The sequence below is a fragment of the Paramisgurnus dabryanus genome, chromosome 22 (genome assembly GCF_030506205.2).
Source record: "Paramisgurnus dabryanus chromosome 22, PD_genome_1.1, whole genome shotgun sequence".
NCBI lineage: Eukaryota > Metazoa > Chordata > Actinopteri > Cypriniformes > Cobitidae > Paramisgurnus > Paramisgurnus dabryanus.
Genome location: NC_133358.1, coordinates 31,854,131 through 31,876,362, shown reverse-complemented (window position 1 = coordinate 31,876,362; position 22,232 = coordinate 31,854,131). Strand labels below are relative to the sequence as shown.

General features: G+C 36.7%; 1 protein-coding gene across 1 annotated transcript in view; it reads right to left on the bottom strand.

Moving 5' to 3' along the window:
• LOC135740502 (SCO-spondin) overlaps positions 1–22,232 on the bottom strand; it is a 96,382-nt gene that overhangs the window by 49,887 nt on the left and 24,263 nt on the right. The window contains exons 22-51 of the mRNA XM_073813138.1: positions 21,548–21,641; positions 20,954–21,363; positions 20,543–20,779; positions 20,235–20,465; positions 19,732–19,854; positions 17,817–17,917; positions 17,318–17,531; positions 15,266–15,418; positions 14,778–14,915; positions 14,340–14,522; positions 13,541–13,691; positions 13,126–13,285; positions 12,682–12,730; positions 12,463–12,576; positions 12,086–12,334; positions 11,838–11,965; positions 10,084–10,225; positions 9,624–9,794; positions 9,220–9,449; positions 9,058–9,079; positions 8,799–8,919; positions 8,183–8,396; positions 7,964–8,105; positions 7,610–7,837; positions 7,188–7,343; positions 5,412–5,579; positions 5,163–5,327; positions 4,891–5,082; positions 4,684–4,806; positions 1,327–1,456 (exon numbers count right to left, since the gene is read on the bottom strand). Of these exons, the coding sequence (XP_073669239.1) occupies positions 1,327–1,456; positions 4,684–4,806; positions 4,891–5,082; positions 5,163–5,327; positions 5,412–5,579; positions 7,188–7,343; positions 7,610–7,837; positions 7,964–8,105; positions 8,183–8,396; positions 8,799–8,919; positions 9,058–9,079; positions 9,220–9,449; positions 9,624–9,794; positions 10,084–10,225; positions 11,838–11,965; positions 12,086–12,334; positions 12,463–12,576; positions 12,682–12,730; positions 13,126–13,285; positions 13,541–13,691; positions 14,340–14,522; positions 14,778–14,915; positions 15,266–15,418; positions 17,318–17,531; positions 17,817–17,917; positions 19,732–19,854; positions 20,235–20,465; positions 20,543–20,779; positions 20,954–21,363; positions 21,548–21,641 (4,939 nt within the window). The remainder of the gene's footprint in view (positions 1–1,326; positions 1,457–4,683; positions 4,807–4,890; positions 5,083–5,162; positions 5,328–5,411; positions 5,580–7,187; positions 7,344–7,609; positions 7,838–7,963; positions 8,106–8,182; positions 8,397–8,798; positions 8,920–9,057; positions 9,080–9,219; positions 9,450–9,623; positions 9,795–10,083; positions 10,226–11,837; positions 11,966–12,085; positions 12,335–12,462; positions 12,577–12,681; positions 12,731–13,125; positions 13,286–13,540; positions 13,692–14,339; positions 14,523–14,777; positions 14,916–15,265; positions 15,419–17,317; positions 17,532–17,816; positions 17,918–19,731; positions 19,855–20,234; positions 20,466–20,542; positions 20,780–20,953; positions 21,364–21,547; positions 21,642–22,232) is intronic.

Sequence of the window (22,232 nt, the reverse complement as noted above, 5' to 3'; positions counted from 1 at the left end):
AAATAATTTGTTTGCATTTTTTGTATACTGCACACTTTATTTGCATCAACTATACCCATAATAACATTTTCTACGTTTTTCTTTCAATAAAAATAAACATATTTATTATTGTCTTAACTTAAAACTTTGTTTTTTAATTTATAAATTAGATTTTATATAAAAAAGTTTTAAAAGTGTTGACTGCGAACGTCTGAGATAAGATATCTGGAAGGACCTATAATATACGCCTATAATATATGTACATTTTTAATTAAAATGTCTGTTCTATTTCTAGCCATTTATTTTGTTTTGACCAACTAAAAAATACATAAGTGACATTAAGAGATTTTATAAAGTTACTTTAATCCATTATTTTAGTAATATATTTACAAAGCCACTGAAAAATATTTTTTTTGTTATGAATAACGGCTGAAAGGATTAAAAAAAATCATAACACTGACTGCCTATATGCGCAAGAAAGGTATTATTAAAGTTTTAAATATGTAAAACTAAATAAAGATATCATATGCCCACTGTACAGTATGTAAGCATAGGCCCATGTTTTCTTGTTCGCTCTGCGTGGGTTTAAACGCCGTTTTTAAAGAATATTTTTTAAACTTTATTGGTGGTGGTTGAGAATAATTCCTCTTTCCATATGTATAGCATTTTAGCGCAATATACATGTGTCATATTATTGTTCTTAATATATTAAGAACAATAATACTAATATATTTTTACAACATTTTTAACTTTAAAACATGTATTTTTATACCACATGAATCTCTTTAAAATATTAATACTTTTAGAAAAACGGACATAATTATTAATATTATGAACAAACAATGAAACGGTGTCAAAATTCGACAACACAAATAATTAAGATATTCATTGTAAATAGAGTTAAGTGTATTAGGCTCACACTAAATTCTTTGTTGCACTTAGTATAAATGCCCATTGCACGTACAGTCATCTTAATATATGTATGCGCTGTTATGCTGGCAAGAAGGGGTTGACGTCACTTTGCTGTTTTAATAGAAATATTAAATATTCAGCAATGCCCTTTTATAACTTCTGGAAACAACCGCAATGACAACGCATATAAAAATGTAGTTTTTTATGCGCCACCTGGTGGATTTTCTGTGAAGCGAAACACATTAAGGGAAAAGGGAAAGTAGCCCCCCCGAAAAGACTTGCAGAATTCTGCGTGACTCCGCGAGACGATTTGGCGAATGCCGCGGGAGAAAACGCGCGTTTTTAAAGGCCACATCTGTACAAATCCAACTTCAGATCAGTTAAGCAGCAGAAAGATGAACTGTTAATGCACCAATCACAGCATAGTTTACTGACCATGAGCTGCAGCTGTCATTGCGAACTTCTTCTCCAGGCTGGAGGACCGAACCTTCCCATAAACACTCACATTCACCGGCACTGACACAACGACCAGCTTGCAGGAGGAGACCAGGAGGACAACGACAACCTAACCAATCACAGCATCAGTAACCACAACAAATACTCAAACTACATTTCTGTATATTTTACTTCTTTTAACTTTTTATAACTGCTTTTATGTTTATACATAAAATGGTTATTGCATCCATATTGTGCCAGCTCAACTAAAAAAATACCAAAAACCAGACTAAGCTGGTTTGCTGGTTTTAGCTGGTCTCTCAGCATGGTCAAGCTGGTGTAGCAGGCTGGTTTTAGAGGAGGCTTGGACACTGTTTTACCTGGTCAAGCTGGTCTTAGCTGGTGAGGTGACCAGGCTGGAAGGACCAGCTTAACCATTTACTTAAACCAGCTAAGACCAGCCTAGACAAGATGGCCAAACTTCCAGCCAGGTCAAACTGCTGCACTACAAAAATTGACTTTTTTACTTAGTATTTTTGTCTTGTTTTCAGTACAATTATCAAAAAAGTCTTAAATCAATATGTCTAAATCAAGTCTAGTTTTGAGACAAAAATATATTTAAGTGAATTTGTGCATAAAAAAGCAAAAAAAATAATTTGCCACACTGCAAAATAATAATAATAAAAAAAAATATTAGTATTTTTGCAAAACAACCCATGAAAATAAGTCTAGCTTTTAGACAAAAAAAATCAAATTGAGGTGATTTTGTGCATAAAACAAGCAAAATTTGATATTTTTTTCTAGTCTAAAAACTAGACTAGACAATGGGGTAAACAAATTAAATAATAAGTTTACTTTTTCTTAAACACTTAATTCAAGAAAAATTCACAAAAAAATCTTATGCCATTGGCAGTTTTTTTGCTTGTTTTAAACAGAAACTCACTTAAATTGTATATTTTTTTGTCTCAAAACAAGATTTATTGATTTTTTTGGTCATTTTGCTCATCAAGAAAATACATCTTGATTTAAGAATTTTTAGATAATTGTACTGAAAATAAGACAAAAAAACTGAGTAAGAAAGTTTGCAGTGTGGGTCAGCTGGTCTTCCAGCCTGACCAGCTAAAAAGAGGCCAAAACCCCTCTAAAACCAGCCTGGTACACCATCTTAACCAGCTTAAACCAGACTGAGAGACCTTTTTTTTCAGCAAGGAGATTTCAGTCTTCTGACAGTAATTAAATACTGCAAATTAAATTTGTGTTTAAAATAAGCAAAAAAAAAAAAAAAAACTGCCAATGGAATAAGAAAAGTTTCCTTAAATTAAGTGTTTAAGAAAAAAGTAAACTTATTTCAAGAAAATATTTCTTATTCCATTGGCAGATTTAATTTTTCTTGTTTTAAGCACTCATTTACTAAAAGTTTATATTTTTTTTCTAAAAACTAGACTTATTTTCCTAGGTCATTTCCTTGCTCATCAAGAAAATTCATCTTAATTTAACCTCTTCAACCCTGAGGACCCTGTCCCGGGTCCAGAATTTCGTATTTTGACTTAATATAAAAGATTCTTTTAATCTTTGATGCTCCGTCATGGACCCCAGTAACACATATGAGATACTGTTTGAAAGCTTAGAGTCTCTACTTTCTGCAGATATGCATCACTTTGACACATCTTTTACTGTAAGAAAGTTATTTACACTTAATTTACACTATCACCCCCCCAATATTTTATTATATCATTTAATATTTACATATTTCATATTTTTCAAAAATGACAAACATGGTCAAGTCTTATATCAAATGAAAGCTCTCACTCTCAGGAATAAGACTACAGCGTTATTTTTGTTCTAATATCAACACATATCCAACAATCATCGAATGAATAATAAGGTAAAAAATGGTCTTTTGTAAACATATGTGAAACTTGAGTGTGAACTGCCTCAGATAGCACAGATAGCCACAAATGATACACCATCTTTTATTTTAGGTCCTACTCTAAACAATGAGTCCATTCACAGCATTTTCTTTGGTTGTGTGCATAATTAATCCCTTGCTATTTATTATATGTGCAAAACAAAAAATTAATATTTATATGAAAAATGTATTTTCACACCCTTTAGTAAAATGAGAATAACTTTTGAATGCGACATGCTAAAGAGTTCATTCTTTTTTTTGGGTGTTTACTGTCTGCCGCTGCTAACAACCAGAACTGTCTGCAGTCTGCTAGAGCACACAGAACCAGAGTTATACACTATCAAAGACAGTATTTACAACATAAAAAATAAAATTTGGTGTTTCATCATATGAAAAACAACATAAATAACAAAATTTGTCACAAACAGCAGCTTTTTATGTAACTTCAAAGGGTTTTCTTTAAAATGATATAAAGAAATTGCATTTATTCCACTGTATGTGGTTATGGGGACACTTCAAATGTTCTTAGGCAGAAATTGTATACAAAAAGGGTATTATTCCTCCCTTCAGTTGGAGTAAAATAACTTTTGCATAGATTATGATAGAGAAAAAATTCATTTTTCCTCTGTAAGCTGACAATTGCAGGAAACAAACAAAACTGTCTGCAGGGACCTGAGATACCCAGGACCAGAGTTATATACTTTCAAATAAAAACTTTAGAAAAAAAACATAAAAAGCGCCTATTTATTTTTGTGTTTATTAGAGGCCTGACATCACATACAACCATGTTGAGCACTTTTAACAGTGTTTTATGTAATTTCAAAGGGTTACCTGTAAAATGATACCAAACTTTTGTATGTAAACCTCTGCATGTGGGTATGGGATGCTTTTGAAATTGGGTAGGCCAAATCCAGGCAAAAAACCCCAAAATAGCTTCAGGGTGTTTAAGAATTTTTAAATATTTTTACGAAATAAAAAATATTTTTGCAGTTAAGTGAAATAGGTGGAATTATGAGGGATTGGTGACATCTACAGAAAAGCAAAGCTGTTTCACAGGTACTTTGGAAAGTAGCATTATTAGATGAATATCTGACCAGTTTAATGGTAATAATACATTAAACATAATGTTTATAAACATAAAAAGTGTTTTATTACATTCCCTACTAAAAAATCCAGCTAAAACCAAATTATAAACTGGTAGTTGGTTTTAGGTGGCAGTAGCTGGTCTAAACTGTTCCACTCAGCCTGGAAACGCTGGTAAAATTGGTGTCTTCCAGCCAGACCAGCTAAGTCCATCTCGACCAACTTAAAAAGTGACCAAAACACAGCTAAACCAGCTTGCTACAGCAGCTAAAACCAAGCTGGGAGACTAGCAAAAACCAGCTCACCATCTTATGCTGGCTTTAGCTTTATTTCTATAGGGTTTACATTCAATTCAGGAAATGTACCTGTAGTGCAGTTTGATGTGCAGTTGGTCTGATAATAAAGATCAGAGCAGCTCATAGGACACGGGTCGATTCCTCCAGCCAAACAGTCCGACTCTTTCACCAATATCATTCCTCCTGTGCAACCTATAACACCCAACAGCATCTGGGTCATAAAACAGCAGCGAAGACCAACGAGAAATAAATATATCTGAACTGAACATCACTGACCCGTATGTGTGTCAGTATCAGGACCGCAGGAGTGTGGGTTACAGGTGTGTGTTTGTCTGATCATTCCTTCACATTCTTTACCACCGTTTTTAGGCGGAGGGTTTGAGCAGGTTCTGTTTCGCACACTCAGTCCTCCACCGCACGGGACGTCACACGCTGACCATTCGGACCACTTGGACCACTGACCGTCCACTTTCATAAAAGATCACAATTAAACTATGTTAAAATCAACAGATTATCTCTTAGAGAAATATTCACCTCACTCCTGTTACCTGGACAGGCCTGTAGAAAACACGCCCGGCTGTCAAACTGAGCTCCTCCGCAGGCACCGCCCGGCCGGGCATCCCTCATGATGCTCCTCTGACGAAACAATGAACCCAGTCCACACGAAACACTGCACTGACTCCACGAGCTCCACGGGGACAAAATACAATCATCTGAAGAAGACAAGCAGATCAACATCAATCCCATAATCTGGATATCATCAGACCCTGATCTGAGATCTGTATTGAGTGACTTACAGCAGTCCTGCTCATCTGAACCATCGGCACAGTCTCTGTGGAGATCACATCTCTTACCCAAACTCACACACTCTCCACTCCAGCAGCTGAACTGTTTGACTGAGCAGGGTTTGGGTACCACAGGCTGTTGGCTGGGTGGTACAGGCCCTGGTACAGGTGTGATGGTCCCTGAGACATGAGAGACAATATTTATTATTCTGTGATTGAGGCTTACATAATCAAAAGGGTTTGATTCCTATGATTAAAATAAATCAGCTAAAATTGTACACAGCTTTGGTTTGATTAAACTTCAGTAACCTGGCTAAAAAGGCAGCAACAGATAGTAAAGGTATACAATTATAAAATATACAACAAAACATAAAACACACTCATAAATCAAAATAATAATTTACCAAAGAATAAAACATGTAGTTTGTTAAAAGTAGCTTAAACTCATTTAGTGGTGGTAACATGGTAAGCTTTAAGGTAACCTGTAGGTAAATCTAAGAGGAGGCGGCATTATATGTTTTATTGGTCTGTTAACGTGGATCATTTAAATAAGTGTAAATACTGTTACCCGAACCACTGAAATCTGTGTCTCTGTCTGCTTTCAATAAAGATTTGACAGAAAAAATAATTCAACACTGACTACACTGCAAAAAAAAAAGTTTTTTAAGAAAAAAATTTCTTAGTATTTTTGTTATGTTTTCAAACAAAACAATTTTGTTAAGCAAAACAATCTTGAATATTTTTCTTGAACACTATTCAAGAAAAATTCAAGAAAAATTTGCTTACCCCATAGGCAGATTTTTTTGCTTGTTTTATGCACAAAATCGCTTAAATGTTATATTTTTGGTTAGACTTATTTTCTTGGGTCGTTTTGCTCATCAAGAAAGAACATCTTAATTTAAGAATTTTGTTGATATTTTTACTGAAAACAAGAAAAAAATACAAAAAAAATGTTTTTCTTGAAAATCATTTTTTGCAGTGTATAGTACGGCCACCGTAGTACGGACATCTAAGATAGGGCTGCATAACAATTAATTCCAACTAATCATTATTTATAACTAATTACTAATTTATTTCAAAAAATACACACACATGCATGTATATATATTTGAGAAATGTGTATATAAATGTTTATATTTTTATATAATTTATATTATAAATAAATATGTATATTTCATATATACACACTTTTATACATAAAATTGTACATGCATGTGTGTGTTATTATATGTAAATAATTATTATACACACACATATACAAAAACTATGATTCTGCAAACGATTAGTTGCAATTAGTTGTTATGCAGCCCTAATCTTAAAGATGCACCTTTCGAAACTCATAGTGAAGCTACAGTAGCAACCACAGAACCAACATGTTGGACTAAATGTTCTGAACCAAAAGAGCTAAGGTAGCATGCACACCAAAGCGTTTACGCCGGTGGCCGGCATATGTTTTCAATTGTTTTCAAAGTAAGCTTGGCACTTTTCAAAAAAGCCAGCAGCTGGCGGGATTTGTCCACACTGAGTGCCAAGAGTTGAAAAATGTTCAACTTTGGGTGAAACATTCAGCTCGTCAATGTCACTCTCACTCGGTCGTCCAATCACAGTGGAGGAGGGGTGGGACAAATATTACAACAACCAACCAGCACATTGTTTAACGGCTGATAAACAAAGCAGAGGTTTCAGCCTCGTTTAAAACGCTTTGGTGCACACGGCCCCTAAGAGAACTGAACTACATCTGTAAATATTTTATTTCTCCATTTATGACAGTCTGTATTTGTGTATTACCACAGTGGACTTCATCTGAGCCATCGGGACAATCTTTATGTCCATCACACACGAGTGCTGCTTCCACACAACCAAAACTCCTACAGACAAACTGGCCCTCGACGCACAGAACTCTGGGTAAACCGTCATCATAGGGTGTCGTCACATCCAAGTAACCTTAAAAAAATCAAGGAAGAGATTTCAAAAAATATTGTAACCAAACCTATCCCTTTTAAAGCATACACGCAGACATATAGCAACCTTTAAAACTTGATTTTTACCACATGGGGGATTTTAAATAAAGCTGATCAAATCTTATCAATGCAGATTGATCAGCAAACCTTTGGATGTACCAGCATCTGACATGGCAGGTAAACCCAGACCTGTACTGTAGGTGACAACATCCTTACCCCTCTCTCTGGGGTTGGTCAAAATATAAATACCTGGTTCTCCTGTTGGACCTCGTGGACTGATGAGATCAGGTGCTGCTGTTGTGACATGAGTGGGCGGAGCTACACCAGGGTGGCCATCTTGAGGACTTGTGGTGTGGAGACCTGGAGGTCCGGAGGTGACATGATGACCAGGACTTCCTGTCGGTCCAGTGCGATTCTGTAATCCTGGTACACCTGGTGACACTGTGGATATTGCACTACTGGGTGTGACCAACTCATCTGATGGAGAGAATAAAAATAAAATTACGATAACGTCCTCCTATAGATCGAAATCAGTAATGATGTACGTGTGTCATATTCACACTCCAAAATCAAACGTAAAATCATAAAAAGTAAATTCTCAACCTCCTCTGCAGCCCAGAACCTCGACCCGCAGGTAGAAAGTGTGTCTGTATTCGACAGGAATGATGCGGAGATAGCGAGCTCTCACCAGCCTCTCCAACCAACGTGTGACTGGTGTACGGCCCACCATCCTCACCTCAAATATCTGACACAGACAGAGTTATAATTTAATATCACACTCATATTCAATCCTATTGGCATCGTTGTTCTTGACTGGATTACCTTCGGAGCAGATCCTCTCTCTCCGGTCTCAGTGAAGTCGGTAAAGTGGTTGTCCGTTAAAGCGAAAGCGAGTCTGTATTTGGTAAGGTAACCCCACATACGCTCACTGCCCTGCGTCACCACCCCGGATATCCAAGTGGGCTCCAGGAAATCCACCTGCAAGAACGGATGAGGATCACTGGGCAATGGACTCCATCCAGGCTCCATGATCATACTGAGGAGAAATAATTCACCAAAACAAAGAAAGATCAGAGAACAATGAAAATGTATTAAAGGTGGAGTGCACAATGTTTGAAAAATGCTTTGGAAAAGAGAGTCGGGCCGACCACCAAAACACACTTGTAGCCAATCAGCAGTAAGGGGCGTGTCTACTAACTGACATCCTTGCCGGGGTTGCGTTTGTGTGGGGCGGGTCTATCAAAAGAAGGTCCAGATTTTATTTGGGTAGGGGCGTTTATGTTTAGATGATTTCAAATATCAACATTGGCTTTCAAACATTGTGCACTCCGCCTTTAATGGTTGAACTGCTGTAGTATGATGTCTATTAATTATTATGCTAAAAAGATGTGTCTTACATACAGTATGCATAACAGATCAGATTAATTAAAATGCTCACACGTTAGGTACAACATTGAGACGGCCGGCATCAGCCGGATTATTCTCCCTGTAGGAGGAAGAGCTCAGCTGACCGTAATTGACACGCCCATCCTCAAATCCAAGAGCAGAAGAGCAGATATCTGATGGATGATTGACAGTTGATCACTTCATTACAGCAGGGCATACATAACTGTGATGGTGTTTATCTAGATAAATGTATAATTTAATAATGAGATATAAATATATATATTTCTGCCATTAGCATCAGAAGTCCTCACCTCTTTCACCAGGTCCTGCCTCCTGTAAAACACCCAAAGCAGATACAATAAGACATTTTTAACTTTCATCTACAATTAATAGGCCAAATATTTAATAAAATACTACAACATGACTATTTATTGATAAAAGCTCAAATAGAGAAAGCGTTTGAAATAACTTACTGTGGTGGTAAATACTTTTGGTGTGGTTATGAGCTTCTTGCTGGGTGTCCTGAGAGGGGCGGCTGTAGGCGTGATGTGGGTTATATTTGTATGTGTACAGTCTCTCTCATCAGCACCATCAGGACAATGAGAAACTCCATCGCACTGTTGCGCTGACTCAATGCAGCCCCCTGGTGGAGGGCAGGAGAACTGACCTGATGGGCAGCGTTTGGTAGGAGTTGGCCGAGTACCTGAAAATAATATAAGATGAATCAATGTACGTGTGAGGGGTTTTTGGACTTTGATACGTTCCTTGATGGGTTTTTAAAGATAAAGCTGCATGTCTGATAACAGTCCAGAAGTATCTCTCAAAACTTTATCAAACACTAGTTGTAATATTATATTGTATCCAGGTCAGTACAAACCACAGTTTAGTTCGTCTGTAGCGTCGCCACAGTCATCACGGCCATTACATAGCGCCCCCTGAGGGCCAGTGGGCACACAGCGGCCGTTACCACACAGAAACTCTCTTTCTCTGCAGGGACGCAGCGGAGGCGAGACGGTCAGTGGAGGAGTAGGGGTGGACCAGTGATGCTCTGGAGAGAGAGAGAGAGAGAGAGAGAGAGAGAGAGAGAGAGAGAGAGAGAGAGAGAGAGAGAGAGAGAGAGAGAGAGAGAGAGAGAGAGAGAGAGAGAGAGAAGAGAAAGAGAAACAAGAGATGAAATGCAAGATACCTTAATGGGCAAACTGTATAACCAAAAACAGGATCCATAACAGCAAAACATTATTAATGTATTTAAATTGAATAATTGAACGAACGAACGAATGCCTTTGTTGTTATTGCACAGCTGTACAATGAAATTCAAGAGAAAGAGATTAATTTACCATCAGCGCACCCCATGAGTTCAACTCTCAGATAAATTCCGTTCTGAAAGTCATGAGGCAGAACTCGAACAAACCGAGCCGACACCATCCGGTCCAATCGAGACAGAGCGACATTACGATCATCTCTGTTGCCCAAAAACACCTACAAGAAACACACAGAACAGAGGAGCTAAACACCATATACCAATATAAAATGGCAGTGCCCTGGTTGGATAGTGCAGATTAAGGGGCGGTATTATTGTAATCACATCACAAGGGGAGCAAAATTTCAATGAGCTATGTTTTCACCTGCTTGCAGAGAATGGTTTACCAAAACTAAGTTAGTGGGTTGATCTTTTTCACATTTTCTAGGTTGATAGAAGCACTGGGGACCCAATTATAGCACTTAAATATGGAAAAAGTCACACATTCATGATATATCCCCCTTTGAATAATGCTTCTTTTTGGTTAATAAATAAAAAATCTAGATGTGACCCAGGACCACAAAAGCAGTCATAAGTCAGACGATTATATTTGTAGCAAAAGCCAACAATTCATTATGTGAGTCAAAATTATCGATTTTTCTTTTATGCCAAAAAAACATTAGGATATTAAATAAAGATCATGTTCCATGAAGATATTTTGTAAATGTCCTTCCTAAATATATCATAAAGGATTTATTATCATTAATATGTGTTGCTAAGGACATCATTCGGACACCAATGCTTTTTTTCTCAATATTTAGATTTTTTTGTACCCTCAGATTCTAGATTTTGGAAAGCTTATTTATTCTAATTTATTAAAGCTTATTTATTCAGCTTTTGGATGATGATAAATCTCAATTTCTAAAAAATGGCTGTTATGATTGGTTCCCATTTGGCAATATATATATATATATATATATATATATATATATATATATATATATATATATATATATATATATATATATATATATGTCAGGACTCTGCCTTGAAGTCTTGTTATATTTGTATTTTGTCATGGTGGCAGAGTTCTGGCAGTCCCTGGCCTTGTGTGGAGGTTCATGCCTTGTTTTTGTGTTTGGGCATGTGCCTCCAGTGTCTTGTCATTTGTCCCCGTCCCCTCGTCCTCCTGCTTAATGTTAATTATTACTTATTCCCATCACCTGTTTCACGCTCGTTATCTTGTTTGGTTTATTCTATTTAATGTCAGTGTTTCTTTAGTTCTGTGCAGGATCATTTTGTTCTGTAGGCTATCTTGTTTCATGTTCTAGTCTAGTCTGGTAACCTAGTAGAAGTTTAGTGTTTCATGTTTCATGTTGTGTACCCCCTCGTGGGTCTTTGTTTTGTTAGTGTGAAGAAATAAAGTGTTTTCTGTTTTCCCCGACATCGTCTGCTATTGGGTTCATCTGTCCTGCTAATCCTCACATATATATATATATATATATATATATATACACACAGAAACCTAACACTGTAAACATAACAGGTTTGAAAAGATTAAAATTAAATATATTTTCTACATACGTAAACATTTTATACAAACTTAAATATTTTAGATACAGAAAAATATATTTTTTCTTTATGGGTTGTAAAAATTGAAATACATTTAAAAATGTATTCTTATATATGAAGGTTAAAACTAAATATATTTTTTAAATGTAAAAATATATAAAATTAATCTTTTTTTTCTACAAAAAATATTACACATATATTTAAAGTATATTTTTGGCGTATTAATTTTTCGATAAACATAACTGAAAGTTTTTATCTGTCGTTGAAGTGTCTGGGTACCTTGGCTTTGGGTCTGGCATCTGTAATGAACTCTTTGTACATGTACCACTGATGTCCATCATTGCTGAACTGCAGGTAAAAGCTGGACACAAAGGTATCGAAGACGCCTCCACCCTGAGTCAACACACCTACAACACACGTAACATCCATCGTGTTACATTTATTCATTTCATTAAACTGTGTTTAACTTGCTATGGTCAGTCAGCTGAAGACTGCTGTATGTTCTTGTGTTCAAGGTTTCATATCACCTGTGATATTGTAGGGTCTCAGCAGGTCTATCTGGAGATATGGGGCGTGTGTGGAGATCCTGTGCCCCTCAGGTGCCCCTGGTGAGAGGTCTCTGTACTCCTCCGGTTCTGGGCTCCAACCCTGCAGGTCGTTGTGGAGGTCTCGTGCGTGCAGGCGTCCCGCCGATGGAGGATGACCTGGCTGATAGGACGAGGCGCTGAAACTGGCTGCAGGGAGCGACTGGATACCCAAAGGTGACCAGCACTCATCTGTGAAAGAATGCAGAGAACATCACATGAAGAAATCATTTTGGATAAAAAAAATGTAAAATATGACAATGTATATTTTAATTTTTCAATGACACATGCCACACATCTCAAGATAAAATGACACTGACCTTCCGGTGGCAGTGGGTATGTTGGTATAGATGGAGGGATCGCTGATGGTGTTGGGCCCTCAAATGTTATTGGAAGGGTGATGGGTGTAGTTGCCAAGATAGTGGTACCATTACCTAAAGAAACAAGTCGTCACATGATCAGATAGCATACATTATGTATTAAGTGTTGTTAATATTTTCTCAACTTGACAAAGATTTATCCCAATAAGAATTTAAAACCTTCACAACGACAACATCGATCTCCTTCTGCTGGAATCAGAGTTTGATCCTAAAGAGATGGGAAATAAATGTATTCAGGTTAATAAGGATTTAGGATTCAAGGTTTATTTATTTGCCAAATACACAGTTGTATAGAGAGAGACTATATAAATAGTGAAATGACAGTCGGGTCTGCTCCATAGACAGGATTGAAGAAAAATAAAATCAAACCGAATAGTATAAAACCAAGAGTTTTGTGAAACATCAACAATTAAGAGTAAAGGTAGCAGAACTATCAAAACATAATCAGGAGGAACAACAAAATAATACCAAGAAAATTCTTATTATCACACAAAGTTAGCTGACAGACATTTTTACATTTCAGGGCATGATTTAGATCATGTATGATGCTTTACAACATTGCAGTCATGTGATTGGACGTCTTCTTCACTGTGATACACACACCTGTGGGCATCCAGTGGCAGTGTATGGGCAGTAGGGGGCGCACTGCACCGTCAGATTGGGCAAACATTGGCACAGCTGGCAGTGACTCCCTCTCCAGCGCTCGCCCACTGGATACGAGTGACCCGCATGTTCACATTCACTGCACAGCTCCGTCTGACAGCTGAGATTACACAAACACACAAATACATCATCATATAAAAACTGAAAATAGAGTTATAACATTTCTGTCTATATAAGACCTTAAATGTGATCATACCATGGTAATACTTTGATTTAAACATATTATCATGTTCCATAATATGCAAAAAGTACTAAATAAACATTATAAAAGTTAAAAAAAGTAAAACATGATACTATAATACCACCCCAAAACAAAAACTACAACATATTATTTCTCAATAATGAACAGTCTCACCGTCTGGCCTTCCGGTAAATCCCACGGCATTGTCGTCCATTGCCGTATTTCAACGGGTTGTTTGGGCTGCGGAACGACCACTGTACACTTTGAACTCCACACGGACCCAAACATTCACCCCATGATGACCAGGACGACCAACCACAGTGAACTAATGGAAAAACACACACAAACAATTAAGACATCTCAAAGTTTCACGCTAACATTTTATATATTCTACACCTAAACATCATCAGATTTAAAGACTAACATCTTCTGAATCATTGAGGAGCAGTTTTAACAATTGTTTTTTGAATAGCGAGGATAATCTGGACCTCACAGGTGAAGCCAAACATGTACACACATAAATACAAACACATCTTCATGATTCTTTATCCACACAAACAATTCTAAAAAAACAATCTTTAATTGTCACCTAATATGCAAAACTCACTTTGATAGGTTGTTTGAACTTGAATGAATTTGCCGTTGTTTGGACACAATCACCATGTAATGCAAAAAATCTGCCCATTCCTTTTTTTTAATTTCTCATTAAACCTCAACAGTCTGATGGGACAAGCTGTTGGTTTTTTCTGAGCAAAGTGATGTCACTTTGTGCAGGCTCCACCCACAACCATCCATACCACAGTTCATTTTTTTTTTATTCTTTACATAATTCATTAACACACTTTCATTATGAACAATAAAATATTGTGAATGTCTTCACATCTTCAAAAATTGCCATATTGGGTGACCTTTAGTTGAGCGTTGATGCTCAGTTTAAAATAATTTGGCACTTGACATGCATGTGTGTCATTACCAGAACACTCTGGGTTAGGTTGACATCGCTGGGCTCTTCCTCTTTCACACACACAGATATCACAGCCCACTTTAACCTGTTGACCGGGCCAATACCGGACCCCGGACACTTCACAAACACATTCATCTGGCAGGACACATTGACCCTCATGGTTCATGACCATCCCATCGGGACACCAGCAGCCTGAAGAAAGATACAGAAGAACAACAAATAATCGGGTATGTCTGACTTAGTCATGATTCTCATTAAGGGTGTTGCAAATAAATACTTAACTATAAGACTTTATAAAATAAAACTGCTTCTGAAAGTTTCTTATACATTTAAAGATGATCAGGCTTTATTGTGGTACAGTTAGTGCAGAAAATGTTTTTTTGTTTAGAGTGAACTGTGATTACTATAGTAAAGGGACGACTCTAAGCTGCATGAATTACAGCTCACCTGTGAAACATTTGGAGTTTGGGTCGCATGTCATTGACCCGGACACATGAGCACAGGTCAAAGGGCACGACGCACAGCTGTGTTTAACGAGGCCCGCTGGACACGAGACATTAGAACAGCTGTCCTGACGACAAGGTCCTGGACAAATGACAAGAGAGAGAGAGAGAGAGTCAGTACATCTGTTTTTATACACAAATACTAATACCAGACATTTTTTAGTCCCCAAAGGGAAACAAGTTTATAAATCATACAGAACAATGTTTTCGATAAATCTAAAAGAGCAGAACGATATTTTTAAGAGGGTTAGTTTTAGGGGTTGGGTTAGGGCAGCAGTCCTGTGTGTCTAGTTTAAATAGGAGATGTGGAAAGCGTCAAAATGCGGACAGATTTACAGATCCTCATGCACCCAAACATTTAGCTTTAGTTTCTGTGGGCATGGCCAGTGTAAAACCAGTATTTGTGTGTATGTGGTTTCTGTAGTTTCTCACTGATGTCTGTAGTGTGATTTGTTTCTCCAGGCAGGTCTGCGCAGGCTTTGCCTCCGTTCTGTGGTGGGAAACACTCTCTGCGACGCACCTCCACCCCTCCACAACCTGCACTACAATTTGACCACGTCACCCACGGCAGCCAGTAGCCATCAACTGTTTGACAAAACACAACACAACAATAAATAAATGCAGAGTAATGCAATGCAATAACATATACATACACCGGATACTTGAAGAATAACATGTTATAAGAATCCTTTAACAATATCTGAAAATGTCATATACTGTATTGTCCCAAATATAAGACGACCTTGCTTATAAGACAACCCATCCTTCTTAAAGTGTACCTTTAATGACTGACTCTTGTATTTTATAATAAAAGTATTTCTGAAAATACTTTCCATAAGTCAAAGGGAACCCATTTGGCGAGTTTTTTTAAGTCCTTGAATAAAAGAACGAGTCCTTCGTGTCTTCTCTGCCTGCCTTGAAACTGTGCTATTTCGTTTTAAAATAATACTCTTTTCAAATCTAAGGAAACGCGTAGAGGTAAGCCATTTTTATTCTGGTTATATTTTTAAATGAGCAATCTTAACAGTAGCTTGCAGAAAACTGTTAATTGTGTTGATAAAATATATACGAAGTTATCATGAACGAACTTTAAGCTATGCAGGCTGAAGCTATTTTTAGCCGTATAGTTAGCTGTTTCACTTAAATTCATTGTATTTGAAGCTCAGTGCTCTGTTATTGTGAAATGACAATTAATCACTATCAACACTGTTGTAAAATATAAATGACATTTTGACTAGCCATGCAGTGTATGATGCTTAAACAGGCAGGTGGATTGGAGTGCTCCCTATTTACTGAGATTGCTATTTTCAAAAGTTTTGCTTCCAAAATATAATAATACATTTAATTATGTATTACAATATACATATAACATGCTAAAGCACATTAATCATTTCTGAAATTATATTCTGTAAGGCTTGTTTTATTTGTCAAAGAAAGGGAGATTTCTAGATAACGTTATGTATTTATTGTTTTAAATCTTTTCTTTTGCAGAGAAAGCATGGTACTGTAGCCAACATTAAAAGGTATGTTACTGTAACATCATCAAGGAAAGAAAACCTGGAGAGTGAGGAGGCTCCATCAACTTCCAGATAGTAAAAGAAAACTCATGTGAACCTGTGCTTAATTCAAGTTTTTATTACACTTAAACTGTTAAATTTTTTAACAAATAAATCTTGAAATGAGACTTACTGCTCTCAAATCCTGTTATTTCATTTGGTGCTAAAGGAAATTTTTTGTTTTTAAGGTTTTTGGCTTATGATAATTTTAATAGACATCAGTGTCTGATTTATTAATGTCCTTATATTAATAGATTGGTTAGCCAAGAGAGTTATTTCACATAATTTGAGTTTTGTGACAAAAATTATACGGCCATAATAAATCACAGTACTTTTGTACTTAAGTACATTTTGAGGCAGATACTTTTGTACTTTTAGTCAAGTAAAAATTTTAAGCAAGTACTTCTACTTTTACTTGAGTAATATTTTACCCTGGGTATCTTTACTTTTACTCAAGTACATGATTTGTGTAATTCGTCCACCACTGCATAAAGGTATATAACATTTAGTCCATCTGGATTTAATAACAATTAGCCATCTCATTGTGAAAAAACACGTAGCCTATTAATATATATTTTTATTAACAATAATTTATCAGGTTGCTTCAGTCCAGGTGAACTTTGTTTAAGTGTATTTTTATGTGTTTTTAGTTACGATGTTATAAATTTGTTAGCAGTGCAGCTTGTAATTGCCAAACTAAAGCGTAAAACCTTTTTTTGAATTAAGATATTTTTATTTGAAATTTGGCGTGTCCATCACTCATTTCTTATGCGATACTTCAAAATGTGCATCAAATCGGGGTGATGGAAACCCAGCTATTGATTATTGAGAGAAATTTTCATGAAAAATGTCATCTTGTGTGTTATCACAGTAATGTACATTTCATATCTGTGTTCCTATAGCATCATTTTCTGCTAGTATTGTTTACCTGGACAGGCTGTAGAGTAACACTGCTGTCTCTGGATGCTTTCGCCTCTGCAGTATCTGTCTGAATCCTCTGGAGTGCAGCGTCTCTGTCGGCTCTTGGTCCCGGCTCCACAGCTATTACTGCAGGAACTCCACGGCCCCCAGGAGCCCCAGTTACCACAGTCCTGCTCATCTGAGGGTCCTGCAGCCAGACAATCTGCTATACCATTACATAACTACAATAACAGAGAAAGATACACATCTATAAAGTAGCTACTCTATATGAAGATGTATTTTTGTTTTAGCAATTTTTATACTCATTACAAACACCAAAGCACATCAAAGGCTACCACTGTATTACAATGCAACCAGGACCACCAGGTGCTCCTGTATAGCTCAGTAGAGCATTGGTAACTTTGGAAAAAAATCATCTGCCACATTGTATTACAGCAGTATTACACACAACAGGCAAAGAACTTTTGATCTATTGTAATCTGAACTGAACATATGAGTATCAGTACCGCACTGAAGGGAACACATGATCCGTCAGCACAGGTGAACTCTGGACAGACAACACTTGTGTTTCCTTCACCAGGTGGTGCTGCAGTGGGTCTGAGTTTATCTGGAGAGAAAAAAAGACAAAAGAGTAAAAATATATGCAAAAGAGAACAATATCACGCCATCCTTAATATTTCTGCTCTATATTGTATATATACTGTAGACTGTGTGATTATTTTCTGTGAGAAAATGTAAAATGTGCAGCACAGCCTGAAGTGCATCCCACAATGCAATGCACGATTTCAGTGTGTTGTAAATGAAACAATAATTACAGTGATTTCTTTTTATGATCAAGACAATAAAAATATGTATTATATTGAAAGGTCACATGCAACCAGAACACAAAATCTTAAAGTAACTGGGTCTCATTCACTAATAATTGCGTACATTTTTGGTATTCATATGGCAAAAAAAAAATTCTTTGACCAAAAATATGTTTTAAATATACGCTAAATACATTTTGTCAAAAGTAAAAATTTTTTTATTTGAATTTTACAAAATAAATATTAAGTTTTAATCTTTATATATTAACATATATTTCAAAATGTATTTCAGGGCAACAAATACATTTCTACTTTTACAACCCATATGACAAAAAAAATCCTGACCAAAATATGAAAGTTTGTATAAAATGTATATGTTTAAAATATAAAATTATATATATATATATATATATATATATTTTTTTTTTTTTCTTTGCAGTTGAAAATATATTTAATTTTAATCTTTTTAAACATTATGTTTACAGGTTTATAACATGTAAGGTTTTTGCATGAAGAAATACATGTTCCTGATGAGTTTTATGGTAATCTGTAATACCGCGACTATCCACTAGATGGTGCACTTACCCAGTTACAAAATTTATAAAAAACTGAAGCAAAAAACTTATTTACTAACTTTACACTCTGTGTATGTTTTGATAATTGTTCTGAATCTGATCTCTAACAAAATCCCTTCACAAATTATTTCAGCTTTTTGCTAAAAAATTATTTTTGAAGAAAAATACTATTTAATATTATTTAAGAGTTTATAAGCAGAGAAAAAATATAGATAGGATGAAGGATCCTGTTTTGTTTGTTTGTTTGTTTGTCTGAAAGCAGAGGGTCTGTTATTTCATTTTATATATTTGTGTTTATATATTTTTAGAAGAAAATTTTCCTGGAATGCACTTCGTGAAACTTTTGTGAAAATCACAAAAAATGCTGGCGGGTAAAAAAAAAAAGGCTGGCGGGGAATGAGTTAAAATATATTAAAAAAATATATATATTTCAAAAATACAAAAATTGGCCATATTCATGAAAAACACATTTTTGTAAATATATTTCAGTACATAATTTTTTTGGCCACTTTTTCTATATTTGAAAATATATATTTTTTTGCTGTATGGGCTTATACGCACATTTGAACTTATCACAAAAACTTTCTGCATAATTCACAACACGTGCATACGTACGGCCATGCATTTGTTCTAACATTAGTAAATTTGGAGTGTACTACATGCGGGCACGAGGTTGGAAATTTGCATAATACACGCCCAAACCAGCTCCATATAAGGGCTTTCCATAGCCCAGCGCTTGTCCACAGAAAAGTTTAGAGCAGTTTGTAGGGTGACCATACGTGCAGTTTTTCCCGGACACAGGATTTCTGGTGCAAAGTAGCATTTGTTGACAAATTTGTGTGTACGCATGTTTAGTGAAGGTGACCCACTGTATTTTATGTTTTTTGCAGAATAACACAAAGGCAGCCAGTATATGTGCAATATAGACATAAGCATTCATTTCTCTCTTCTTTAGCTTTACCTTTTCTTTTATGAGCTTTTTTATGTGCATTCAGATGTGTTAATGTTTAAAAGATCAATGTAGCATACTGTAAACTAACCACACAATATTTCATCCTCTCCTTTGGGGCAGTCAGGGATCCCATTACACACACGTGAAGCATTGACACATGTGCGGTTATCACAGGAGAAGCTCTCTGGGCAGGGAGGAATCCGTGTGGAACCTGCAGAAAATAAAACCATGAAGAAAAACACAAGATAACATTTGACTTGACTGTGATGATACAGGGCCTGTTTGATATAAACATCCTCTTAGAGACTTTGAGAGACATGAGAATAATTGAGACATCTGGCTAATGACTTTCACTGATATAAACAACTTTGAATACAGGCAAAGCAGATGTTTTCATTCCTCCTGCAGAGGATCTGTTAATGTACATCAGAGATACTAGAAGAAACCAGATCCTGCGGCAGGTTTGGGTATTAAATGATCCGAGACCTCCACAGCACATCCTGAATGAATCTTTAACTCCCCCAAACATTCAAAGATCAACCACAATGCTCAATAATTTGTTTAATTTGAAAGAACGTGTGTGTCTCATACCGCAGTTGTCCACGCTCTCATCTGAAGCATCTTTGCAGTTTGGCGTCCCATCGCACAGCTGCTGGTGTTGGATACACTGGTCTCCAGTATGACAGAGAAACTGGTCAGGTTGGCACGTGCGGGAACAGTGCTTCTCATCAGTCCCGTCCAGACAGTCCGTCTCACCATCACAGCGCCAGGCCAATGGGACGCACTGACCGCTCGTACATCCAAATTCATACTGACTGCACCCTGACATCAGAACCGAGATGTTATCAGACATCTGATCTGAATAGAACTCATGAGAGTCCAATATCAATGTGTTGTACCTTTAACAGGACAGATGAGCTCATCGATGCCGGATGGACAGTCTCTATGGCCGTCACAGACTCGGTCTGCAGGTACACACTGATCATTGGGACATTGAAACTCTCCAAGTGAACACACACAACCTCTCTCATCACTATAATCTCCACAGTCATCGTGACCATCACAGCGATGAAGATAGAGGACACAGCGACCCAATGAACAGCGAAACTCATCCTGCCTACACAGCACGCCGCAGTCTGTAACATCAATACAACATGAATTAAGATCTGGTAAGGATTTCAGGTGGTATGCACATGTGTGCCAGAGTCGGGCAGGTCCCCCGTTTGATTTAAAGGGTGGAATAATATTAGCATGTCATTTCTGTGAACTACTCCTATATTACCAGCTATTTTGACTGTAAACAAACATACCATGCTCATCAGAATCGTCTGCAAATCCACAATCCAGCTTCCCGTCACAGATTTTCCTCGCTGGTAAACAGCGGCCGTTGGCACAACTGAACTCTCCGGCTGGGCAGGCAGGTACAGGTGATGTCGGGGCACAAAAGTCCTCGTCTGATTGGTCGGCACAATCGGGGTGTCCATTGCATCTGAGCTCCAGGGGTAAGCAGGGGCCTGAGGAACAGCGGAATTGACCCGGAGCGCATGTGGACGGACAGATCTCATCAGAGCCATCACCGCAATCGTCTTCGTTATCACAGAGCCAGAGAGCTGGAATACAACGCTGAGATCCACCTGAGCACAGGAACTCAGAGTCCTCGCAGGGCGATGGAGGAGAACATGGAGAACCAACGCAATGCCACCTCCCATCAAAGCATGAGCTACAACACATGACTCACAACTATGAGTGCAAGTACCCAACCGAATGATTATGGTTGTGTTATTAAGGGTGATATAAACATGAAAGTTTAAACATGCAATCAAAGCAACTTCAAGTGGACACCAGAATGAACAGATTGTGTGACATCCCCAAAAACCAGTAACCAGACTCTCATCCAAACTCACCAGTTCTGACAGTATTGAACAACAGTCGCTCCCGCAGGAAACAAAGACCCGTCCCACTCGCACGGACACTGAGACTCAGGGATACAAGAATCACCTGCAGACAGAGACAAAATCACTAACACACTAACTTTACATAATTGACTCTATGCGGCTATAGTGGCAAGACAAAAGTAATGTTTTTAGTAAGGCATGTTTGTTAAAACTAGTTATCTTTCCTAATTAAACTATAGCCTAGTCCTGCACTGCAAAAAATGATTTTCAAGAAAAATGTTCTTAGTATTTTTGTCTTGTTTTCAGTTAAAATATCTTAAAATTCTTAAATTAAGATGCTTTTTCTTGATGAGCAAAACGACCCAAGAAAATAAGTCTAGTTTTTAAACCAAAAATCTCAAATTTAAGTGATTTTGTGCATAAAACAAGCAAAAAATAATAATAATAATAATAATAATTGCCAATGGGTTAAGCAAATTTTTCTTGAATTTAGTGTTTAAGAAAAATGTTCAAGATATTTTGCTTAACCCGTTGGCTGAATTTTTATTTTGTCTTACGCCATTTGTGTATATTCTTGCTTGTTTTAAGCATAAATTCACTATATTGTATATTTTTTGTCTTAACGCATACAGCAAAAAAATATATTTTCAAATGTAATTTAAAACATATTTAACAACATAAAAAATGGCCAAAA